Source organism: Diceros bicornis, chromosome 35 (assembly GCF_020826845.1).
Source record: "Diceros bicornis minor isolate mBicDic1 chromosome 35, mDicBic1.mat.cur, whole genome shotgun sequence".
Taxonomy (NCBI): Eukaryota; Metazoa; Chordata; class Mammalia; order Perissodactyla; family Rhinocerotidae; genus Diceros; species Diceros bicornis.
Window position 1 is genome coordinate 18629191 of NC_080774.1, and position 21941 is coordinate 18651131.

At 43.9% G+C, this 21941-nt stretch overlaps 2 protein-coding genes across 4 annotated transcripts in view; one reads left to right on the plus strand and one right to left on the minus strand.

The window, feature by feature from the left end:
* Positions 1 to 4834: 4834 nt before the first annotated feature.
* Positions 4835 to 6437, minus strand: LOC131398044 (basic proline-rich protein-like). Its single transcript, XM_058531092.1, has 3 exons — positions 6433 to 6437; positions 5624 to 5911; positions 4835 to 5492 (listed from the first exon to the last, which is right to left on the minus strand). Exons 1-3 carry the CDS (start codon positions 6435 to 6437, stop codon positions 4835 to 4837), a joined length of 951 nt encoding a protein of 316 aa, XP_058387075.1.
* The window catches only part of CORO1C (coronin 1C), a 73585-nt gene continuing 56828 nt past the window's right edge, over positions 5185 to 21941 (plus strand). The window contains exon 1 of one of the 3 annotated variants that reach the window (XM_058531648.1): positions 5185 to 5285. The gene's annotated coding sequence lies outside the window, so the exon portion shown is untranslated. Of the gene's footprint in view, positions 5286 to 5365; positions 5407 to 10084; positions 10108 to 21941 lie in introns of those variants that run through there. The other 2 variants (XM_058531647.1, XM_058531649.1) reach the window with 2 other exon arrangements.

The window sequence follows — 21941 nt, forward strand, 5'->3', positions numbered from 1 at the left end:
TACAATAAAAGAAATCAAAGAAGATCTACATAGATGTGTAATGTTCATGGATTGGAGGACAGCATAATAAAGCTGTCAATTCTACTCGGATTGATATACATGCTTCACAAAATTCCTGCAAAAATCCCAGAAAGACTTTTTGCAGATATAGACAAGATTATTCTAAAATTTATATGTAAAGGCAAAGAAGCTAGAATAGCTAAAACAATATTTAAAAAGAAGAATAAAGTGGGAGAAAACAGTCCAGTCAATTTCAAGACTTATTATATAGCTATAGTAATCCTGACTGTGTGGTAATGGCAGAAGACAGATATATAGATCAATGCAACAGAATAGAGAACCCAGAAATGGACCCACATAAATATACCCAACTGATTTTTGACAAAGGTGCAAAATTAATTCAATTGAGGAAAGATAGCCTTTTCAACAAATGATACTGGAGCAATTGTACATCTGCAGGCCAACAAATGAACCTCAACCTAAGTCCTAAGTCTCAAACTTTATACAAAAATTAATTCAACATGGATCACAGACTTAGATGTGAAATGTAAAACTATAAAACTTTTAGTAAAAGCATAGGAGAAAATCTTTGCAATATAGGTGAAGCATTCTTAGATCTAATACCAAAAGCATGATCCATAAAATGAAAAATTGATAAATTGGACTTCATCAAAATTAAAAACATTTTCTCTGTGAAAGACTCCATCAAGAGGATGAAAAAACAAACTATAGACTGGGAAAAAATATTTGCGAGCCAGAGCCAACAAAGGACTAGTATGTAGATTATATATATAAAGAACTCTTGAAACTCAACAGTAAAAAAACAGTCCAATTAAAAAAATGGGCAAAAGACACAAAGAGATATACAGATGGCAAATAAGCACATGAAAAGATTTTCAGCATCATTAGCTGTCAGGAAAATGCAAATTAAAACCACAATGATGTATCACTTTTCCCATCAGAATGGCTGAAATAAAAAATAGTGACAACACCAAATGCTGGCAAAGATGGGAAGAAACTGGATCACTCACAGATTGCCAGTGGGTGGGGATATAAAATTATATAGTCACTCTGGAGAATAGTTGGACAGTTTCTTAAAATACTAAACATAGAAGTATCTACCATATGACCCAACAATTGTATTCCTGGGCATTTTTCACAGAGAAATGAAGATTTATGTTCATGCAAAAATCTGTACATGAATGTTTTTAGTGCTTATAGCATCTTTATTCATAATAAACTGCCCCAAACTGGAAACAACCCAGGTGTCCTTCAATGGGTGAATGGTTAAACAAACTGTGGTACATCCATTTTATGGAATACTACTCAGCAATAATAAGGAATGAACTATTCATACATGCAACAACCTGGATACATTGCCAGAGATTTATTATGAGTGAAAAACGCCAATCCCAAAAGGTTGCATGCTATATGTATTTCATTTGTCATTCTTGAAATGACAAAATTATAGAAATGGAGAACAGATGAGTGGTTGCCAGGGGTAAAGGAAGGGATGGGGGCAGGAGGGAGGTGATTGTGGCTACAAAGGGCAATGTGAGGGGTCCTTGTGGGGATGGAAATGTTGTGTATCTTGACTGTATCTATGTCAATATCCAGGTTGTTATATTGTACTATAATTTTGCAAGATGTTACCATCGGGGGAAACTGGGTAAGGGGTACATGGGATCTCTTTATATTACTTTTTACAGCTACATGTGAATCTACAATTATCTCAAAATAGAAAATTTAATTAAACTAAAGGCAATCCATCTGTAGCCAGTCAATCATTACCAGCTCCTATTTTGCAGAAAGAAGCACTCAAAGCTTGAGAATCAAGATTTATCAATGTAGGGTGAATTTTCATATTCTCCGAGCTTTGTCCTCTCCTGTCACTCAATTAGAGGTCTTACTTACTGAGATTATTCTAGGAGTTTCCAGTCTCTCATTTATTTAATATTATTAATATTTGTTAATGCTGCCACAGGGCTAATTCACTCAGCTTCCTGATTGCCCTGGCAACCCAAGACTAATGTCCCCATTTGGTACTAATGTCCCCATTGGTACTCTAGTTTCTAGAGAAACTAGAAAAATGATTTGCTGAGGAGCCTCTGAATGCAGGTCCCACAATTCTCTCTTCTTCATACGTGAGCTGGCACTCGTATTATGCGGGATTTGGAATCACTCTTATTTTTCCTAGTCATTAAATTCCTCTTCATCTAGCATCTATCTTAGACCACTTCAGAAATCACCAGCTTTTGAGAGCAAGAAAAGATTCTCAAATCCAGCATCTTACCTGGACTGAATCCCTCCATTTAGGGCCAGCTTGGACAGAGCCAAGGTTTCCTTCGGGACCATAAAGGGATTGCTGTGGACCCAAGAACAGCGAGATGATGGGGATTTTCTCCCAGCAAAGGGTTATACAATTTTCCTGCTGCTTCTCAGCTGGCTGCATTTGGGGCAGGTGTGGGGTAGGGTGGTGGTGAGGTGGCATTGCTTCTGGCTTTAGATGCTTCCTGTGCAAGAATCACTTCCTCCAATCCAGGGATAAAGCTAGGAACTGAAACAGGCAGCGGGAAGGCAGAGGCCTCGGGATCTTTCTTTCTCAGCGGATCCCATGCTTGCTCTCTGGTGGTGTCATCTGGGGGGAGTTGGTGTCGTGGGAAATTTTACTTCTAATTTCATCATTTAAAGAACAGGGAGAATGGAATCAACGTGTTTTAAACACCTACTGTGTGCCGGGCTCTGTCCTGGATGCTTTGCCATGCCTTAATTAATTGAATCTAAACTGAATCTTCAAAACCACTCCTTGAAGTAACCGTTTGAATGAACCCCACTCTATAGAAGAGGCGAGTAGGGCTCAGAGAGGGGAAGTCACTTGTCCGAGGTCACACAGCTGGTAACTAGGGAGTGTGAATTTAAAGCCAAGTCTGTCAGAATCCAAAGTCCATGTTTTTTCTATTCTGTCACGCTGCCAAAGAGGCAGTGTAATATACTGACTAACAAGCTGATGTGGGTTCATCATTAGCTCCGCCAGGTTCAAACTGTGTGACCTTGGGCAAGTAATTTAACTTCTCATATTCTTCACCTTTATAGATGAGGATTAAGAATTGTTTTCATGGCCACAGGATTGTCAAGGGGATTTCAGGAGATTTTGCACTTAAAGCACTCAGATAGCGCCTGGCATATATAGACAATGGAAAATGTTAGCAATAATCTGTTTCCAAAGAGTAAGGCAGTTTGGTTTCTGGCTCCATCTCAAAGCACTTTATCAACCTTCGTTTTTCCAAAACCACTCAGAATTCACTGCCGTGGATGCCCGTGTTTAATTAAAGATAGGAATCATAATAATCACGATAATAGCCAATCGTTTTCTGTGCATCGCCAAATGCCTGGCACTGCCCTCGGTGCTTCATCTCCATCTCATTTATTTATTTATTTATTTTTTATGGTGAGGAAGATCAGCCCTGAGCTAACATGCGATGCCAATCCTCCTCTTTTTGCCAAGGAAGATTGGCCCTGGGCTAACCTCTGTGCCCGTCTTCCTCTACTTTATGTGGGACGCCGCCACAGTATGGCTTAGACAAGCAGTGTGTTGGTGCCTGCCGGGGATCCGAACCTGCGAACCCCAGGCCACTGAAGCGGAGCGCGTGTACCTAACGGCTGCACCACCCGGCTGGCCCCTCCTTCACCTCATTTAAATTCAGTGAGAGGCACAGTCAGGCTGTCCTGATGGCAGCGGCTGCTTGAAGGCAAGCAGGGGTGAAGGCATCCCTCCGTATTGCCCAGGCACCGCAGTGGCAGTAACAGGTACCATTTGTTGAGGGCGTATCACAAGTCAGGCACCCTGCTAGGTTCATTATTAAAGCTGAGTTCATGGAATCCTTCCAGGGAGGGGCTGCTACTATCCCTATGTTACTGGTAAAGAAACTGAGGCTTAGAGAGGATAAATAATTCGCTGTGATAGCTGTTTGGTTCAGGTGGACCTTCATTTACATAACACACATTTCTGAGGCTGATGCTTAAAATGAAAAATTCCCCCCTGTGAATTGCAAAGAAGCCTTGCTTTGGGAAGTAAATAGCCCTACACCTCAGCAGGTCTGCTTTGTTAATTAGCTTCCTAAGGCCCAGTTTCCCCAAATCTTGGCATTTCAGAGCTTGGTATTTGAGAAAGAGACTCTGGCTGTTAGGAGGATAACTTCACGGTAAAGATCAGGAAATTCAGTCCTAGAGAGGTGAAGGGAACTCCCCCAGGACACGCAGTCTGACAGCAGCAGAGCTGGGACTCGAATCCCGGTAGGTGGACTTTTAAAAGGTTGGGGCCGCCCAGTTAGTAAGCAAACGGGTGAGGGACTTTGACCAGGAAAAGGAAGGGAGGGACCTTGTATCCTTCATTTCCTCACCTGCAAAATGGGGTCAAGACGGCCCCGCCTGTGTACTGGTGGGGGATAGGTGGGTGTGGCCCAACCCAGGGGCATCCAGCCTGTGACAAACGGAAAGTGGAGGGATGGCCCGAGGGTCGGGAATCCCCAGAGGTGGGGGTGGACGGGAGCAGAGGCGGAGCTTCAGGAGTCAGAGGCGGGGACTCGAGAATTCGGGGTGGGGCTTGGAGTATTACGTATTTAGATAAAGTGGGCGGGGCTTCTAGAAGTTGGGGCGGGGTTTTGTGGCCCGTTCTGAAGCAATGGGATGGGAGCTGGGCTTAGGGATCCAGGAGGCTGGTGAGGGGTTTTGATGGGGCAGTGGGCGGGGCTCAGAGGAGCTGATGTTGCGGTTTTAAGGGCTCTGGGGGAATCTTTGAGGAGCCGGGGAATGTGGCCCTGCACAGCCAAGCGGGTCAGTGGGCGGAGCTCTGAGAACGCCCCGCCAGGTTCTGAGGAGCAGTGGGCGTGGCTCGGGGGGGCGCTATGGGCGTGGCCCGCCGGCCGCTCAGATGACTCAATGGGCGGTGCGTGCACTTGGGCACCGCCTTCCTCCGCGGCCCGCCTGCATCCCTCGGCGCGACCAGAGGGGGCGCTAGGGAGAGGGAGGCGTGGAACGTAGGGTGAGAAGCGGGCTTCCCCTCCCGGAAGTGGGTGTGGCGCGCTGCAGCCCGGCGGCCCTGATTGGGCGCGGCGCGGCGCGGGGGCGGGGCCTGCGTGCGGCGGCGGGGGCGGTGGCGGCTGCCCGCGCCCCTCCCCCGCGCGGCGCTCAGTGCCAGGCGGGAGGCGACAGCGGTTGGAGGCTTCGCCGGGCTTTGCAGCGGGGACTTCGGAGGCGGCGGCGGCGCCTCAGGCACCTCGGCCCTGGTGAGCGGCGCGCGCCCGGCGGGGCCGCTCGGGAGCGAGCCGGGCGGGCGGACCTGTCCTCTCGGCATGTGCCGGCGCCGGCTGACAGGAGCCGGCGGGCGTGGGGCAGGGCCCGGTGGAGGTGTGTGGGTTGGGTGGGCGCGCGGGGCGCGGATCCTCTGGCCGGGGGCCCCCTGGGCCGGTGTGCAGGAGATGGAGGCCGGCTTGCTGCCGGGGGCGCGGGATCCGGGAGGAGGGGGCTGGGGACAGAACCGCCTGGCCTGGGGAGAGTGACCTGGGGTTCCTGTGCGGAGGTGGCTGCCCGGGGGAGGCTTCTAGGGGTCCGGAACCCTCCCGACCGAGTGAGGAGCGGCAACGGGGCTGTCCGAGGTTGGTTTTCAGGGGTCAGGATCCCGCCTGGTTGGGTGGGGTCTTGGGTGGGGAGGGGCTGCTCCAGGCTAGGGCGCAGAGCCCGGGGGCGCCAGGCCTGGGGCGGGGTTTGAGCCGCCGTACGGAGCGAGTGGGTGTTGGAGTGGGCGGGGGTCGGGCTGAGCCGGGCCCTGCGTGGGAGGGGCGAGGGCGTCGGTCTGGCCTGGGGGTTGCCTGGCTTTGGGTGCGAGGCCAGCTCTGGGCCCCGAAGATCGCGGCTGGGGGTCGGGCAGGGCGGGGCAGGGCTAGAGCTGGAGGTAATGTGGTTGGGGGCGACTTGGGGAGAAGGGGATGAGCCCGGCTGTGGGAGCGGAGGGCTGGAACTGGCGGGGGATTGGGAGAGGAAGAACCAAGCAGGAAGGCTGCGGGGTCGGGGGCCTGGAGCGTCCGAGTGAACTGGGTGATTCAGAGATGTGCTCCCCTAATAGCGGAGCAGCTGGCAAGGGACGCAGTAGAAAGGAGCCAGGTGCAGGTGGGGCTCCGCTGCGCCTAAATGACTGAGGATGAGGTCAGATGTTGAGAGTGGGAATGCAGGAACCGAGCTCTCCCGCCTGTCCACACAGGCGCACACACACCAGCTCTCCGTCTCTCAAACGCTTTGAATGTGTTGGGGGAAGTGGCAGGCTGTAGGGAGAGGCGAGAAGAAAGGGGCTTCCTCTTGGAGGGAGCTGGCCCTGCCGGCCTTTTTTGGGCGTGTTCAAAGGGTTTTGATCGCTGGAAAAGGAAACGTAGGCTTTACTGCATCGTGGTTTAGACTCACATCCTATATTTGGCCTTAATGTAGGCTGTCCTTGTTTTGTGGTGTCTGAAGTCCTTGCTCTACATGTTGCAAACGTGGGAATCAGTGTGAGAAGCAAATTGCAAGTTGTTCATCTCCTCCAGGATAGCAAGATACAAAGCTCTTTCTCTCCTGTAAGACATTTAAACAGAACTGAATATAGTGCGTGTTTTTAAACTGGTACTGGGTAGCAAATGTGTTTACTTTTGGAAATAGTTGTCAGAAAATATTAGGCCCTCTTACCACAACCTTCCTGCCTGGGATTGCATTCTAAAACTGTACTTGTAGGGCTCTTAGTCACTCTATATAATAATGCATTGCATTGTCCTTATCTGGCACAACTCTCTCCTGACACCAGGGCCTGCTAGAATAGACAGAAACATGATTAAGTGTAAGCAGTTGCTTTGTACCGTCTGTTCAGTTGTGAAGGCACATAGATATCTGTTCATATTACTTCACTTTCTGCCTTCCCTGTAAAACTGAAGAAATGGGAAAAATCTATTTTGGATTTGATTCTGTATATTTCAGAAAACTAATTTAAGGAAACTAATTTTTTTTTTTGGCTTGGAGATACATTTCCGAGTCGCTGTGTTTGGGTATGAAGCCTAATGGTAACCGCTGGGTCTGAGAGATTGCATAAATAAATAGGGGGAAAAAAGTCAAATAAAACTGGGAATTGTGTTGTGCGTTAGGCCCTAAGTGCAATGTTTTGTGGTAGGTGACAGTCACGTGTACTGAGGGTTGAACAAAGATTGGTATAAAGGTCAGGTACACACCTTTTTGACAAATCCAGAATGTGCCTTGTCTGTATTTGTTTTTGATTATTTGTGGAAGGTACATTAAAGCCTGATGAATTTTAATAGACACGTGTCAATGAGATATCAATGCACACAGTATTGAATTTTTCATGATCAGGTGTTGCTTAGCCTGCAGATTGTGCTAATCAGCATTTATGTCTATTTATATATAGTTTGGGATTAGATTCAGGGTTGACAAATAGCACTTTTTAAACATATTTTGATTACTTATCGCATCTGTCACTTTTGGGATCCACTCTAACCATGAGGACGAGAGTCCCTCGAAGGCCGAAGAAATGGAATGTTCGAAAGGATAAATGATCAGTTCTTAGTTATATAACTGGGAACGTGGAGATTCAGTTCTTTATGATGGCAAATTATTTCTTAATACTTTGATTTGTCATGAACTGGTATTTTAGAAACATGTTATTAACTGGGTTTTTACCTTTGACTTCTTTTTCAGAGGTAGAATAATAATAAATTTGGGTACCACTTTCATATTCAGGGTACAAATCCATGTTTGTTTTCCATTTGATGACTTCCCTGTGTTGTACTATTCCTGAGTTATGAAAACTCTTTTCTGACACTTGTGAGTATGTCTTTTTAAACTTAAGATGCCTTTTCTGTATTAAAACATGGAAATCCTCATGAATATTTCAGTATGACCTAGTACCTAGAATGTTAAGTAATAGAATCTCTCTGGGTTTTCATTGCCCTAGTTCCGATCCTTTAAAATGAGTGAACAAGACTCTATACTCCTTTTTGAGAGCTTATTTTGTATTTCAGTAGTGAAAAAAGATAATGGAATCTTTTTTTAATAACCACTTTATTGAGATATAATTCACATACCATACAATTCACTCAAAGTATACAATTTAGTGGTTTTACTATATTCACAGAGTTGTGTAGGCATCACCACAATTTTAGAACATTTTCATCAGCCGCAAAAGAAACCCCGTACCCATTAGCAGTCCCCTTTCCCCCTCATTCTCTCTCCCCTGCCCTAGGCAACCACTAATCTACTTCTTGTCTCCATGGATTTGCCTCTTCTGGATGTTTCGTATAGATGGAATCAGTCAATAGGTGGTCTTTTGTGTCTGCCTTGTATTAAACATAATGTTTTCAAGGTTTATCAATGTTGTAGCATGTATTAGTGATTCATTCTTTTTTTAATGGTTGAATAATATTCCATTGTAGGGGTATACCATGGTGGTTTTTAAAAATTATTTTATTGAGGTCATATTGGCTTACAGCATTTTGTAAATTTCAGGTATACATCACTATATTTCCATTTCTGTATAGCCTGCATCCTTGGATATATACTGTGTTTTGTTTATCCATTCATCAGTTGATGGACATTTGGGTGTTTCCCCTTTCTGGCTATTATGAATAATGCTGCTATGAACATTGGTTTACAAATTTCTGCGTGGACATATGTTTTCATTTCTCTTGGGAATCACTGGGTCATATTGGTTACTCTATGTTTAACTGTTAGAGGAGCTGCCAGACTGTTTTCCAAAGCAGCTGCACCATTTTACACTCCCTCCAGCAGTGTATAAAGGTTTCAGTTTCTCCATATCCTCGTCAACACTTGTTATTCTCAGACTTTTTGATCCTAGCCATCCTACTGGGTGCGAAGTATCTCATTGTGGTTTTAATTTGCATTTCCCTGATGGCTAATGATGTCCAGCAAGTGATTAGTGGACAGTTGTATATTTTCTTTGGAGAAGTGTCTGTTGTTCAGATGCTTTGCCCATTTATAAATTGGGTTATCTTTTTATTGTTATGACTTATTTGTATATTTTAGATACAAGTGCCTTATCAGATATATGATGTGCAGAAATTTTCTCCAATTCTGTGAGTTGTCTTTTTTTTTGGTGAGGAAGATCGGCCCTGAGCTAACATCTGCCAATCCTCCTCTTTTTGCTGAGGAAGACTGGCCGTGGGCTAACATCCATGCCCATCTTCCTCTACTTTATATGGGACGCCACCACAGCATGGCTTGCCAAGTGGTACGTCGGTGCGTGCCCGGGATCCAAACCGGCGAACCCCGGGCTGCTGCAGCGGAGTGCGCGCACTTAACCGCTGTGCCACTGGGCCAGCCCCTGAGTTGTCTTTTCTTGATGATATCCTTTGAAGCACAAAAGTTTTTAATTTTGATGAAGTCCAATTTACGCGTAATGGAGTCAGAATTGATAATAATGGAGTTAGAAAGTATTTAGACCTTAAATCACACCCTCATCAATATTTTGGTTATATAAATTAAAAGCCCAATGTGAAAGGGTTAGGGAAAGATTTGAATTAGTTCTAGATCAAAAAGGGCTTGTCAGGCAACATTCCCGTTTAAATCCTCTGGCGGTCTCCCTCCCTGTTGTCTGTGGTTCAAGTTCGGACTTCTTAATGTGGCTGTGGATCAGGGTGTCTGATTACAGCCTGCCGCATCTCTCACTGCCTCCCTTCCTGTGTTTTCATCCCCATTGCTACTCCCTGAAACTGCCCAGCTTCAGGTCGACTTGTGATGCGCTTCCTACTCCAGCGCCTTTCCACTTGTTGAATCCCACTTGTCCTCTGGGATCCTCCAGGAAATCTTCCTCGTCCTCCCAGCTCTCATGGTCCCTGCCCTCATGCGTCGTACGTTCCTCACTTCTGTCTGCTACAAGGAACTGCACCTGAACTTGAGCCTTCCGTCTGAAAGGCGCCTTCCCGTAGAAGGCAGCATGTGAGAGAGAAATGCACGTGGAAGGCAGATGGAGATTCTCTTGCTCACAGCTTGGTCTCCAGTGCCTACTGAATATTTGCTGAATGAAGGATTATTGAAGTTAATTGGAAAGATCCTGAGGTCAGTGGGTTTCTCTGATTATTATTTACATCTTTGTTGCCTATGTTAAAATAACATGAAGTACAGGGGTGGTTCCCCTCTGTCTTTCGGGCATCCGAGTCCAGCCCTTACCAAAAAATTGGATGTAAAACCGAGTGTTTGAAACATTTTCCCAAGGGCAGAACATTCTCGTCCAGGTTCTTTCCCCCTAATGAACAGTGATGACTGGCACACAGCCCTCGCAGTGGGGCAGATGGCCAGGGAATGCATTTCGTTTGGTCTGGTTTAGCCACACCAAATGCAGGGGGCCAGCCCTGATGGTATTGAGTCTGTCGGGACTGGGACTACCCCCAGGCATGCCTGAGTATGGGTGTAAGCTGGGTTTTCAGGGCACACACTTCCTTCCTTTTCATTCTTTGTTCATGCTCTCTTGCTTTTCTCAGAGTATCTGACTCAAGTAGTAGTCTTTAGTTATGTCTTGTGTTCTTATGTTCACTTTTAACACTTTAAAAATACTCTACTTAGGATCTTCCTGAAAATTGGGAGAAACCAGCTGGCCATTTGGGATGCATTTTCTTTTTTTGTGTTCACTGAAGCGGTTGGATTGTGGCAAGGTAGTAAAGAAGAGAAGAAAAATAAATTTCAGATTTCTTTTTTATCTCATTATGCTCAATGAGGTGTCCATACCTTATATAGTTTCTTGCTCTAAGAGTTTTGTCTTTAGGGAAATTGTGGCAATGAAGAGTTTAGGCCTTTAGAGCCATACTGAGCTGGGTGTCACTCTGGGCTCCACTTCTTAATGGCTGTGGCTTTGCCCGTTACCTCACCTCCCTGAGCCTCAGTTTCCTCTTCGGCAGTATGGAGACGCGAATGGTTCCTTGCTGCGTTATTGAGTAGACACTGAATAAATTGGTGTTCCCTCTGTCTTTACTCTAAAATGTCTGTTGATGAATGAAACTGGGAGGAGAATCAAGTAAGTTTAATACATTTTATTTCTTTTTTTTTTTATAATTTTATTTATTTTTTCCCCCAAAGCCCCAGTAGATAGTTGTATGTCACAGCTGCACTTCCTTCTAGTTGCTGTATGTGGGACGCGGCCTCAGCGTGGCCGGACAAGCGGTGTGTGGGTACATGCCCGGGATCCGAACCCGGGCCGTCAGCAGCGGAGCGCGCGCACTTAACCGCTAAGCCACGGGGCCGGCCCAATACATTTTATTTCTAATGTTAAGCTATTAATGTATGGATTCCCACTGCCACTTGAGCGTTTTAGACTTGATTCAAAGTGGGATTACTGAAAAGGTAAAAAATGTCTAATTTTTAGGATGTGAAGGTAGTGTTAAAAATGAGGCGGTTTTTGCCATGTCTCTGCATTGGAAGTATCTATTCAGACAAGCTTCTCTTATTCAGGCCTTGGGCTTGTATTCAATCTGTCTGTCTGTCTGTCTGTTTTAAGGAAAAAGGTTTAGTTCCTGGCAAAAGATTGATCTTAAGGTTTGGAAGGAGACTGCACTGCAGGTACTCATCTGGTTATAACGTGAATGGCAGCATTGTGATCAAGGGCAACATTCTGTGTGAGAAAAGAGCCTCAGTAGTTTCATGGGATGTTAAATTAGGCCTGTCATTTGAATCTTAGATTAATAACAAAACGGTTCTGCTTGTTTGCCACAATAAAGGGAAATTAAATCAAATTAATGCAAAAGTCAGAGTGAGAGAGAGAAACTGGAATATAAAGGGGATTAGGAAGCCTTATGTTTTGTATGACTGAACGCAGTGATTTCCCAGTACACATTTTCCCCATCTTTGATCATGCAATTATCTACATTTCTTTTTTAAAAATTATGAATAATGGATAATACTTTGCACCAGTATCTCACCACCTTTTTAAGAATATGTCATTTTAGGGAAGTTGGGAGATTATTTCTCAGGTCCAGAGGTCCTCGTTCCGTGAGGTTAGGCTGTAGACCTTTATAGACCTTTATAAATACATTTGCCTGGGCTTGGGCTCCCTGGTGACTCTGAATCACAGGCAGAGCGGAAAGTACCTCGCTGGTCTGGCATTCCTCATCTTACAGATGAGGGACGTGGTCACAGGATCTTGAGAGACTTGCCCAAGATCAGGAACTTAACTGTCCCTCCCATCCTCCCCCAACCCCCTTCCACCTCTTTCCATGTGTAGTGTGAATTCATTCTTGTAGTTGGTAGTGTGGATTTATAGTATAGTGTGCCTTTTCTTTTTATGCCGTGAACCTGATGTGCTTTCCCTTTTTAGTCCTTGATCTGATGCAACAGTTCCCTCTTCACCTTCCCCCATAGCCTTCTGCAGATCTGCAGACTGAGCCCACTCACAGAATTTCTTCCTTTGGTTCATCACCACAGTTGATAGTACCAGCGTTTGTGTGTTTTTTCCTCACGTCTTCAGATTGTACATATTAAACTGAAGTTTGGTCTGGATTTTCAGAAGATTTTTTAGATGCATTTTTGGGAAACTTGAAAATACATGGAATCTCTTGGATAAGTCTTTGGGAGGCTTGATTTCCTAGTTTTAATGTAAAGTTCCTTGACAGTTTTATTGATCTCTCTTTATTTCAATCTCATAATCTGACTGTTAGTAGGCAATGGTTGTAAGGATTTCTCTCGAATGTTTCAAAGACCAGTTAATATTGCAAAGGTGCTCTTGCGTTGTCTTGCCAGAATAATCGGCATCGTTTGCCCATCTGTACATGAAAACACCATTTGACAGGAATGACACACGTCCAGTACTGGAACTACGCAGATTGTAACAGGCAGCTACCCCTTAGGATTAGCAGAAGTTGATCATTGCTTCAGTGTGCTCGTTTACCTCTGGGGAACCAAGACAGACCGGGAATCTGGGCACATGGCAGTTTGCTGTAAGAGCCTCTTTTGCCCCATTGTGGAATCAGATGTCTGTCCCCATGTTCTAGCAACTGCTGAGGTCTTCTTCCTGGATGAACAAAGCCGCAGTTTCTCAGCTTCGTGAAAGACCATCAACACACATGGGAAAGGAAGTGTCGGGAGAGTGAAGCCTTTGGGAGGTGTATTTTCTGCTCTTGACATTGTAGGGGTTCTTGACAAGGTTCACAGGCACCCCCTCCTTAGGACAAATGTTTAATCTCCATTATTTGCTTACTTCACATGAAAGACACTTAAATTCCTTTTCGTAATGGTCAAGCATTCTTTTCTAGTTAAAGATTCTAATTCCTTTCATTCTTAGGAACTTAAAGAATTGAGGCTGATTTATTAATATAAAAACTCAAATGCTGCCTGAGAGGTGACTGAGAAACACACGTAAACTCAAGCTATCATCTCCATTAAGCAGAAGGATTTATTAGGAGACTAGTCCCTTTCCAGGCTAGATGGTGAATTAATTTTGGCGGTTGGGAGTGTCTTTAGCTTAACGTTGTCATCCTAGTTTTTCTTGGCAAGCAAGAGAGAGGCTGGAGCCAACAAGTGCTGGCCACAGCTCTTTGAGGTGATGCTTAATAAGATGCATGTTGTCTGTTTTAGAAGTAGAGTGACCATCCCTTAGGCTCTCTCTCTTGTGTGGGCCCTGATGCGGCTATAGGAAAAGTAAGTTGAAAGTCATCTTTTTTACCCTAAGACTTCCAGTTTGATCTCCTTAGGCAGTATAGAGATATCTGGCATGCCCTGGGCTGAATTACAGTGTCAAGTAGAACAAATGATGCATCTTGTCTGCAAAGGATAGTTGTGAATCGGTGGTTCTCTGAAGGTGAATGGTTGAGACCAGATGCAGTGTCTGTTTTGGAGGCAGTGTGTACATTCACTGCCCAACCCAGGATTGGGTTGTTCCAAAGTCTAACTCAGTTATTTGGAACTCTGGCATTTTGTGGTATAGATTCAGTATTATAAGTGGTGGGTAAGTTCCCAGCCTAGACTGAAGAAATCTGTTTAATTCACAACACAGTTTTTGAAACTGTTAACGGTGATGGCAGAATTCTGGATTTTGGAAGCTGGGAGTCATGTGAAACAGAAGTCAGGAACCATGCTTCATCCCCAGGTGCCTGTCTGTGCAGGCTGGGTGGTATCCAGCAGCCCCATGCCACAGCACCCACCCTCCTTCTCTCTTAATTTGAAGCTTCTGCTCCTCTGGTTAAGCTGATCTCCTTTATTTATTTTTTTATTTTTATTTTTTGCTGAGGAAGACTGGCTCTGAGCTAACATCTATTGCCAATCATCCTCCTTTTTTTCCCAAAGCCCCAGTAAATAGTTGTATGTCATAGTTGCACATCCTTCTAGTTGCTGTATGTGGGACGCGGCCTCAGCATGGCCGAAGAAGCAGTGCCTCGGTGCGTGCCCGGGATCCGAACCTGGGCCGCCAGTAGCGGAGCGCGCGCACTTAACTGCTAAGCCACGGGACCGGCCCCTTGATCTCCTTTAAATAGTAGCAGAGCAAGTGGTTCAAATTCACTTCCACTAATATGTTCCTGGGTGGCCACAGTTACTACTAGACTACCACTGTTAATCAGGGGCTGGACGACCATTGGCTTTGTTTATATTATCTTATTTCAGTCATGTCCCTTCACCCATGTAGAGGCACAGTATTGATGTTTTTAAAAAGGAGCTTCCTTCTTTATAAACAGATTGTCTCTCTGAAATTCTGGCCTTCAGTCAGTGTAACAAGGTTTTCAGGGGAAGGCTGAGCGAAGGCACGAGGATCAGGCGGATCCCATAGAGAGAGGCCAGCCCTGATACCTGGAATCAGGAGGAAACCGTGCCTGCTATTCAAAGGGTCTTACTGTTACCTCTAAAACAGTGACTTTGCTACGTGTTTTTCAAAATACTCATGATTCCTTTTTTCTCTTTCCATTTGGAACCACGGCTTGAAAGGGTCTTAGGCTTTAGCAGTGACTTGGTTTCTGTGCCTTTGAGAAGTGGATCAGGGCAGGGCAGTGGCTGTAAGTTGGGGCCGCTTGTAATGACCAGAGCTAGGTGTTGGTCTCCTGCTGTATTTGTGTCCCTTACAAGTTCTTACCAAGAAGCCCCTTCTTTCCCCAAACAGTGGGGGATAATTGACCTCTCCTTTTTGTTATTGCCTGTTTGAAGGGTTTGGACTACCCAGTTTCCAAGAACTCTTCTCATTCAGACATTTTATGATGCTAAGTGGAATAAGGATCAGGGCCCTGATTTTTCTGGTGCCAGTAAAGTCTTCACAGAGTGTTAATGGCAGGCTTAATGTTTTGATTTACTTTTAAAATGTGTAATAATTTAAAAAATAGGTTACAGGCTTCCTCTAGCCCTCAAGTATGTCATTTTTTTTTTTTTTGTGAGGACGATCGGCCCTGAGCTAACATCTGCCAATCCTCCTCTTTTTTGCTGAGGAAGACTGGCCCTGGGCTAACATCCGTGCCCATCTTCCTCTACTTTATATGGGACGCCGCCACAGCATGGCCTGCGCAGCCATGCGTCGTGCGTGCCTGGGACCCGAACCGGCGAACCCTGGGCCGCTGCAGCGGAGCGTGCGGACTTAACCACTTGCACCACCGGGCTGGCCCAAATATGTCATTTTTGATGCTGAATTCCGTGTGGGAACTGAGCTCTGTGGGAGTTGAGAGGACAGAGCATTGGAGAGGCAGTGTCTGTGGGAAACTGAGGATGAGGCCCTGCCTGTGGGTGTGTGAAATAGCACTGGGCTGACTCGGAGCAGGTGTAATAGGGAAGAGTAGTGTAAGATGGATGGGTGGGATGGCCCAGATTGTGGGAAGTCATCGTAATAGAATATACATTTATGTAATATATTTGAGAAAAATGTAAATATAGTTTAGATATAGAGTTAGAAAGGTAGATGAAAATGTAATTTGTGGGTGTCACTGGTGTTAATGATTTCTGTGCTAATACTAATTACATTTTGGGTTAAAAGAGTAGAAATTTAGAAATAAATATAAGTATGGAATTACTGTTTTCTGGTTTGTGAAAGTGAACACTCAGACCACTATATTCCATGTTCCTTGAAGGCAGAGAATTTCATACATTTTTTGTGCCTCCGTTTCCCAGCACAGTCCCTGACACACAGTAGGTGCTCAATAAATGTTAGTTGACTAACTGAATTTCAGTTTTACATGATACACTTGTGATACAGATTGTCAGTCTTCCTATTTTCCTAGAAGACAAAAAGAATAAAGAGGAAGTTTTCTATGGTGTAGGACTGCTAATTGTAAACATTTGCTTATTAAATTATCTCATAATTTTCATTATAAATAAATATATTAGTGAAGTGTATATATACACATTTATTTATTGAGATGTTTTATTTGTAAAGCAGATTTTGGAGTTCTGGTTGTTTAAAAGCATGAATTCTGATGAAAAACGGTGATATTACATTTTGGTACTTCATTGCAAATTTACTTCACTGACTTGAATAAATTGAAAATATTGGTAGCGTAGGATTCTCACGGCTTTGTTTTGTAATCCAGTTAGCAGCTTCGGCTTTAGAAAGAATTGACACAGCAACATCCTAGTGGAAGCATGCTTTCATCTTAAAAATCTGTGTCAAAATAGATATGGGAGGAACCATAATTTGTGTCAAGACGAGGATTTAAAGTTAAGGTAGCCATTGGGCCGGCCCCGTGGCTTAGCGGTTGAGTACGCGCGCTCCGCTGCTGGCGGCCCGGGTTCGGATCCCGGGCGCGCACCGACGCACCGCTTCTCCGGCCATGCTGAGGCCACGTCCCACGTACAGCAACTAGAATGATGTGAAACTATGATGTACAACTACCTACTGGGGCTTTGGGGGAAAATAAATAAATAAAAATTAAAAAAAAAAAAAAAAGTTAAGGTAGCCATCGAAACGGCCGAGTTTCCTTTCACTGCCTTGTCTTCTCAAGTTTCTCCTCCTCCTTGAATGCACTGACCGACTGGAAAGGGTCACTACCCACATCCTCCTTGCTGGAGGACTGGGAGGGAGGTTTGCCCTGAGGGGTTCCAGGCCCCGCTCCAGGGGAGCCATAGGGAAGGTCTCATGGCCTGTGAGTCTGAGAGTCGCTCCTGGGGCTCCACAGATGTCATGTGTTTGCGGTCATTTGACTTGAGAGTGTGACAAGAACTGAATAAGTGAAATTAGGGCAAATTGTGCACCCTTTCAACTGTCAAATGATCTCATCATTTAGGAGTTTATTTGTGCAATATAAAAATGTGAAAAACTGTAAGCTTTGGTTTATGTCATAATAGTGATGTTGTGATGTGATTGCAAAAAAAGAATTGTTTTTGTAATTCCATTTGTGTGTGTGTGTTATTTCTGGCAGTTTTTAGAGATTACTACAAACCATAAATGTAGTTGTTTAAAAGAGTATCAGGGATGAGAGGCCTCCCACTCTCTCTGCTAGCCTTCTACTCAAAATGCTTTAAAAAGAATTCTTCCTGCTTTGATTTGAGGCATTTAGAATTTCTCTTTTAGTTACTATTTTGTAGTCCAATTAATTTAACATAAAGAATTAAGGACTATGATATTCTTTTCAAAGCTTCATAGAGTTTAGAAGGAAAATGGGTTTGGGCTGGTTGGGGTTACAGTTTGACCACCTCAGGCTGGTAACGCTGGCGAGAGCTTCTTGTGATATAGTATTCACTCCCAGAGTACTTAGCCCAGATGTTTCCTCCTGAAAGTGGACTTGGTTTGTCTCTGCTTCCCTGGAGGTAGTTTCACTTCATTAGTGAAATGGGGTGTGTGGTGCTTTTCCTAAAGAACTGAGACCTTCAGGAGGAAGGTGTTGGGTGGTGGTAAAGTATTTATTTGGTAGTAACTGCATTTTGCCCAGTGAGTTACATTCTTTAGTTTCTTGTACTCTGTTGTGGATACTGATCTTCTGTTTGCTTTTTCCCCCCTTTAGAAGAGAAGTATACTGATAAGGAAATAGTTTGTAATTTTACCAAAAAAGATCAGACAAAATGATTTGTCCTAAGGTGCAGTAAGATTTTAAGACATGCTTTCCTATTTCTACAGGATGTCTGAAAATTCTGGAAGCATAGGGAGATTTTTATTTTAAACATTGTTAGTTTCGTTTTCAGATAGCATGCTCAGTATGTTTACCTTCAAGCTCCAGGCACCTGTCCAGGCAAACTACCTTAATTTTAAAGCCACAGATCCAGTTATTAATCTGAAAAAGTACAATAAGTAATTTAAGTATTTTCCCTATGTTTTACTCTTTTCAAACACCCTCCTTGTAAAGAGAAGGCTCTTTGGATCTAATACAGAGGGGTGGTTCTTTGCCCCGGTTATTGCCTCCCTGCTTCCGTATACTTGTGCATCCCAGCGTTTGTCCCAGCAGCACGGTAACGTGTGTGTGACTCTTTGATTGTGGTGTGTCTCCTCCAGTAAACTGGAAGCTCTCCGAGAGCAGGGCCAGGGCTGCTTGCTCGCCATCACGACTGCAGTGTCTAGCATGATGCCAGGTGCGTGGTCAAAGCTCAGTAGATAGTTGTTGAATAAATGAGTGATGAACGCCTGGGGTTAAAGACCTGTTCCGCCTTCCCAGTTGAGTGCCTGTGTTATATGTAACCCTGTGGGTGCTAGTCACTAGTTCGGTTCTCAGTGAATTATGTGTTTTGTTGGGGGAATATGGACTGGATCCCCGTGAAAGAAGCATTCCCTTTAGACTTGTAGGCTTTAGATTATAATAGGACCCTAGAAATCATTTATTTCAGTTCTCCCATTTAATAGATGAAGAAACCAACGACCACAGACCAGAATGACGTAATGGGTAGGTGACGGTGTCATGGTCAACTCGCTTCGTGTCTGACATCAAGCCCCAGTTTTTCCTACTGTACCTTACCATTCCCTTGAGACATTGTCAGGGGTTTGTGTTTATTTAATCACTGCTTGTCCAAGGTAGGGGTATTAAAAAGGGAAGACTGAAATTCTTCAGTCGAAGGTGATTACTTTGTCATTTGACGTTGCTAGTTTTGCCTATCGCTAGTCTTACGAGGGTCTTCATAAATATGCCCTAAAAAAACCCCAAAAGATCTGGGAATCCAGTAATTTCATTTCCTGGTATAAGAATATTGCCATAGAATTATTAAAATTTTATTCCAAGAGAAACTCCATCTGACTAAGTAGTGGAAATAGACTTAGCAAGTTTGAATAGTCACACAGTGTGCTTTTTACCAGCTGTTAAGGTAAGTAGGTCATCAGTGTGGAGAAAGTATTTCAGAACACACTCATCATTAATTTTTTAGTGAGATTGCTGGGTCAGTCCTGTCTGTAAAGTTCTGTGGTTGGGATGGGAACTCTTGGGATTAATTTGGCTCTTTGAAGAGAGAGTACGGCTCAGCTTCTGAGTCTGGTCTCCTGTGATGCGCTTCAGGGAGATGAGTGCTGCCGTGGGCGGTTTTATACGGTTCCACAGTGTTGTCTGGGCAGGTGATGCCTGCTGTATGTCCGCAGTGGAGGTCTCTGCAGCGATCCTTTTTCAAAGCTCCAGGGATGGATGAGGTAGTTGTGTTTATAAAGATGCTGGTGATGAGCAGAAAATTGGGAGATATGAGGGCTTGTAAACATGTCATCCTTGCACATTATCTCAGGAAAAATGTCTTATTTTGATAGTGTGATAAAAAATATATTTTTGTCATTGAAGAGCTAGAGATGACCCCTAAAACCTTATAATCTCATGTTTTCTTACCTGCAAAATTTCTGTAATGTTATTCTTATTATATTTTAAGTGAGTTTCAGGCCCTATTAGGGCATCTTTTAGTTGATAATGGGTCTCTCTTTAATACAAGTGTGAGAGAGTTGATTTGAGGGTTTTAATTTTTTGTAGTTTTTTTTTTTTAGAGAAAGATTGACCCTGAGCTAACATTTGTTGCCAATCTTCCTCTTTTTCTCTTTTCTCCCCAAAGCCCCAGTACATAGTTGTATATCCTAGTTGTAGGATATACAGTTGTAGGTCCTTCTAGTTCCTCTATGTGGGACACCGCCTCAGCATGGCTTGATGAGCGGTGAGTAGGTCCGCGTCCAGGACCCGAACCTGCAAACCCCAGGCCGCCAAAGCAGAACTCAGGAGCTTAACTGATACGCCTCTGGGCCTGTCCTCAAATTTTTTGTGTTTTGGATCTTTATATGTTGCTATTTTGCTTTTCATATCATGCTCATGTTATTTTTTTTATTTCGGCTTTATTGAGGTATAATTTACATTTTGTAAGATATTTAAAGTGGACATCGTGGTGATCTGATTTGTATATCTAGCTTGTTACATTTCTTGTCAGACTTGATTTTTAGCAGTCATTTTCATAGCTTCACATTCCGCTCTAAATCATCAGTGAGTGCTTAAGTTGATGTGGGGTCGTCCTCAACCTCCCTTGATAACAAGTTCCTAAAATGTTTAAAATGTAAAAGTAGGAGTTCTCTTCTTAGAAACCTTTAAAAAGTATAAACCTGTTCATCATACTTCAGCTTTTAGAAATTGTCCTTAATCTATAGATTTCTAGCTTTTTATGCATGTCGTTTCATGCTGTTCTTTTGGACAATTGAGCACATAGTCCTCTGGGTTAAGCCTCAGGATTTTCAATCAGAAGTAAGGATTTGCTTTCTTTGGCATACCTAATGCTCTCTGTTGTTTGTCTCAGTATATTTGAATGCTTGCAGCCAGTTTCTGTATTTTATAAAGCGTGAGCAAAATGTGATTTCCTATGTAAAAATTGCACCAGCGCGCCAGATGGAACTGTGAGCTGTCAAGGCAGCACCCACCCCCATGAAAGAGCCCTGAGTGGCATTATTGGCTGATGTGGGAAAGCCAGATTGTGTGTAGGATGGGGAATTTATCGTTGGAAAAGTATGCAGGTTCAGGGGGTGGCAAGTTGAGTTGCCCTGTACTTTGTGGTTCGAGGTCATTGTGTCTCTCTCAGAAGTCCTCTGTCTTTGGGCGAGTCCCGTAATGTCTCTGGGCTGAAAATGAAGGGCCTGGAATATCATGAGCTGTGGAACCCTTTCCATTCCGGCTTCTGTGAGGTCCAAGACTGGATGCTTCTTGGTAGATCTTACTTGCATTTTCTTGTCTTTTCGTTCCTAGAAACATTTAAAAACTAAAATGATAGTTGGTTGTTGAATTGAAACCAAGTCCACTTATAAGTGGTATGGCTCATTCTTGGCGTTTTACCCGTTACCTGGATGAATAATGGGATGAAACTATTTGGAAGGCTGTAATGAGCGTGAATTTTCCTACTTTTTTCTTACCATTCTTGGTGTCATGATAAATTGCACCAGCATCAAGGCTTTTCCCTACTTTCAGTCAGTTGTCTTAAGTGGTGAGCAGTGTTTCTAGAAAAGAACATTTTTCCCTAACACCTCGGTGTCATCAGTAGAGTGCAAATCTCTTTCAGCCATACCTGCTGTGAATGAGGTCTGTTGTGTGTCTTTCTGCTGTGCTTCATAGCAAATGTTGTCTGTGGTGTTTTGTTCTTCTTTGAAAACAACTTCTATTAAAGTAGGTGAATTAAGCGTGTTTTTTCTTGGATTATCTCATATATGAATCTGTTAGTTAAGGAATTGGATGCAGTGAAAATGATTGGTTAGGTGAACTCTTTGAGTGTCACTGGTCGTTTTTGTTCAAGAAAATTCAAAAGAGCTCAGCCATCTCCTTTCCAGAAATGATGAGTGTTGAATTTTTGTATTTAATCAGAGTACCTCCCATATTTGCTTTTGGATGTCTGCTGTCTTGTGAATGTGTATTCTATGTAGGCTTACATGTTACATTTCCAGCTTCTTAAAAGGAATTTTTAACTGTTGGCATTGCCGTTTAAATAGGTAATTTCAGGACATTTGTTTCCTTATCTGCTATCCTACTTGCCATTTTCTGTTAAATAATGCATCAGATCTCTCCCACATTAAAAAG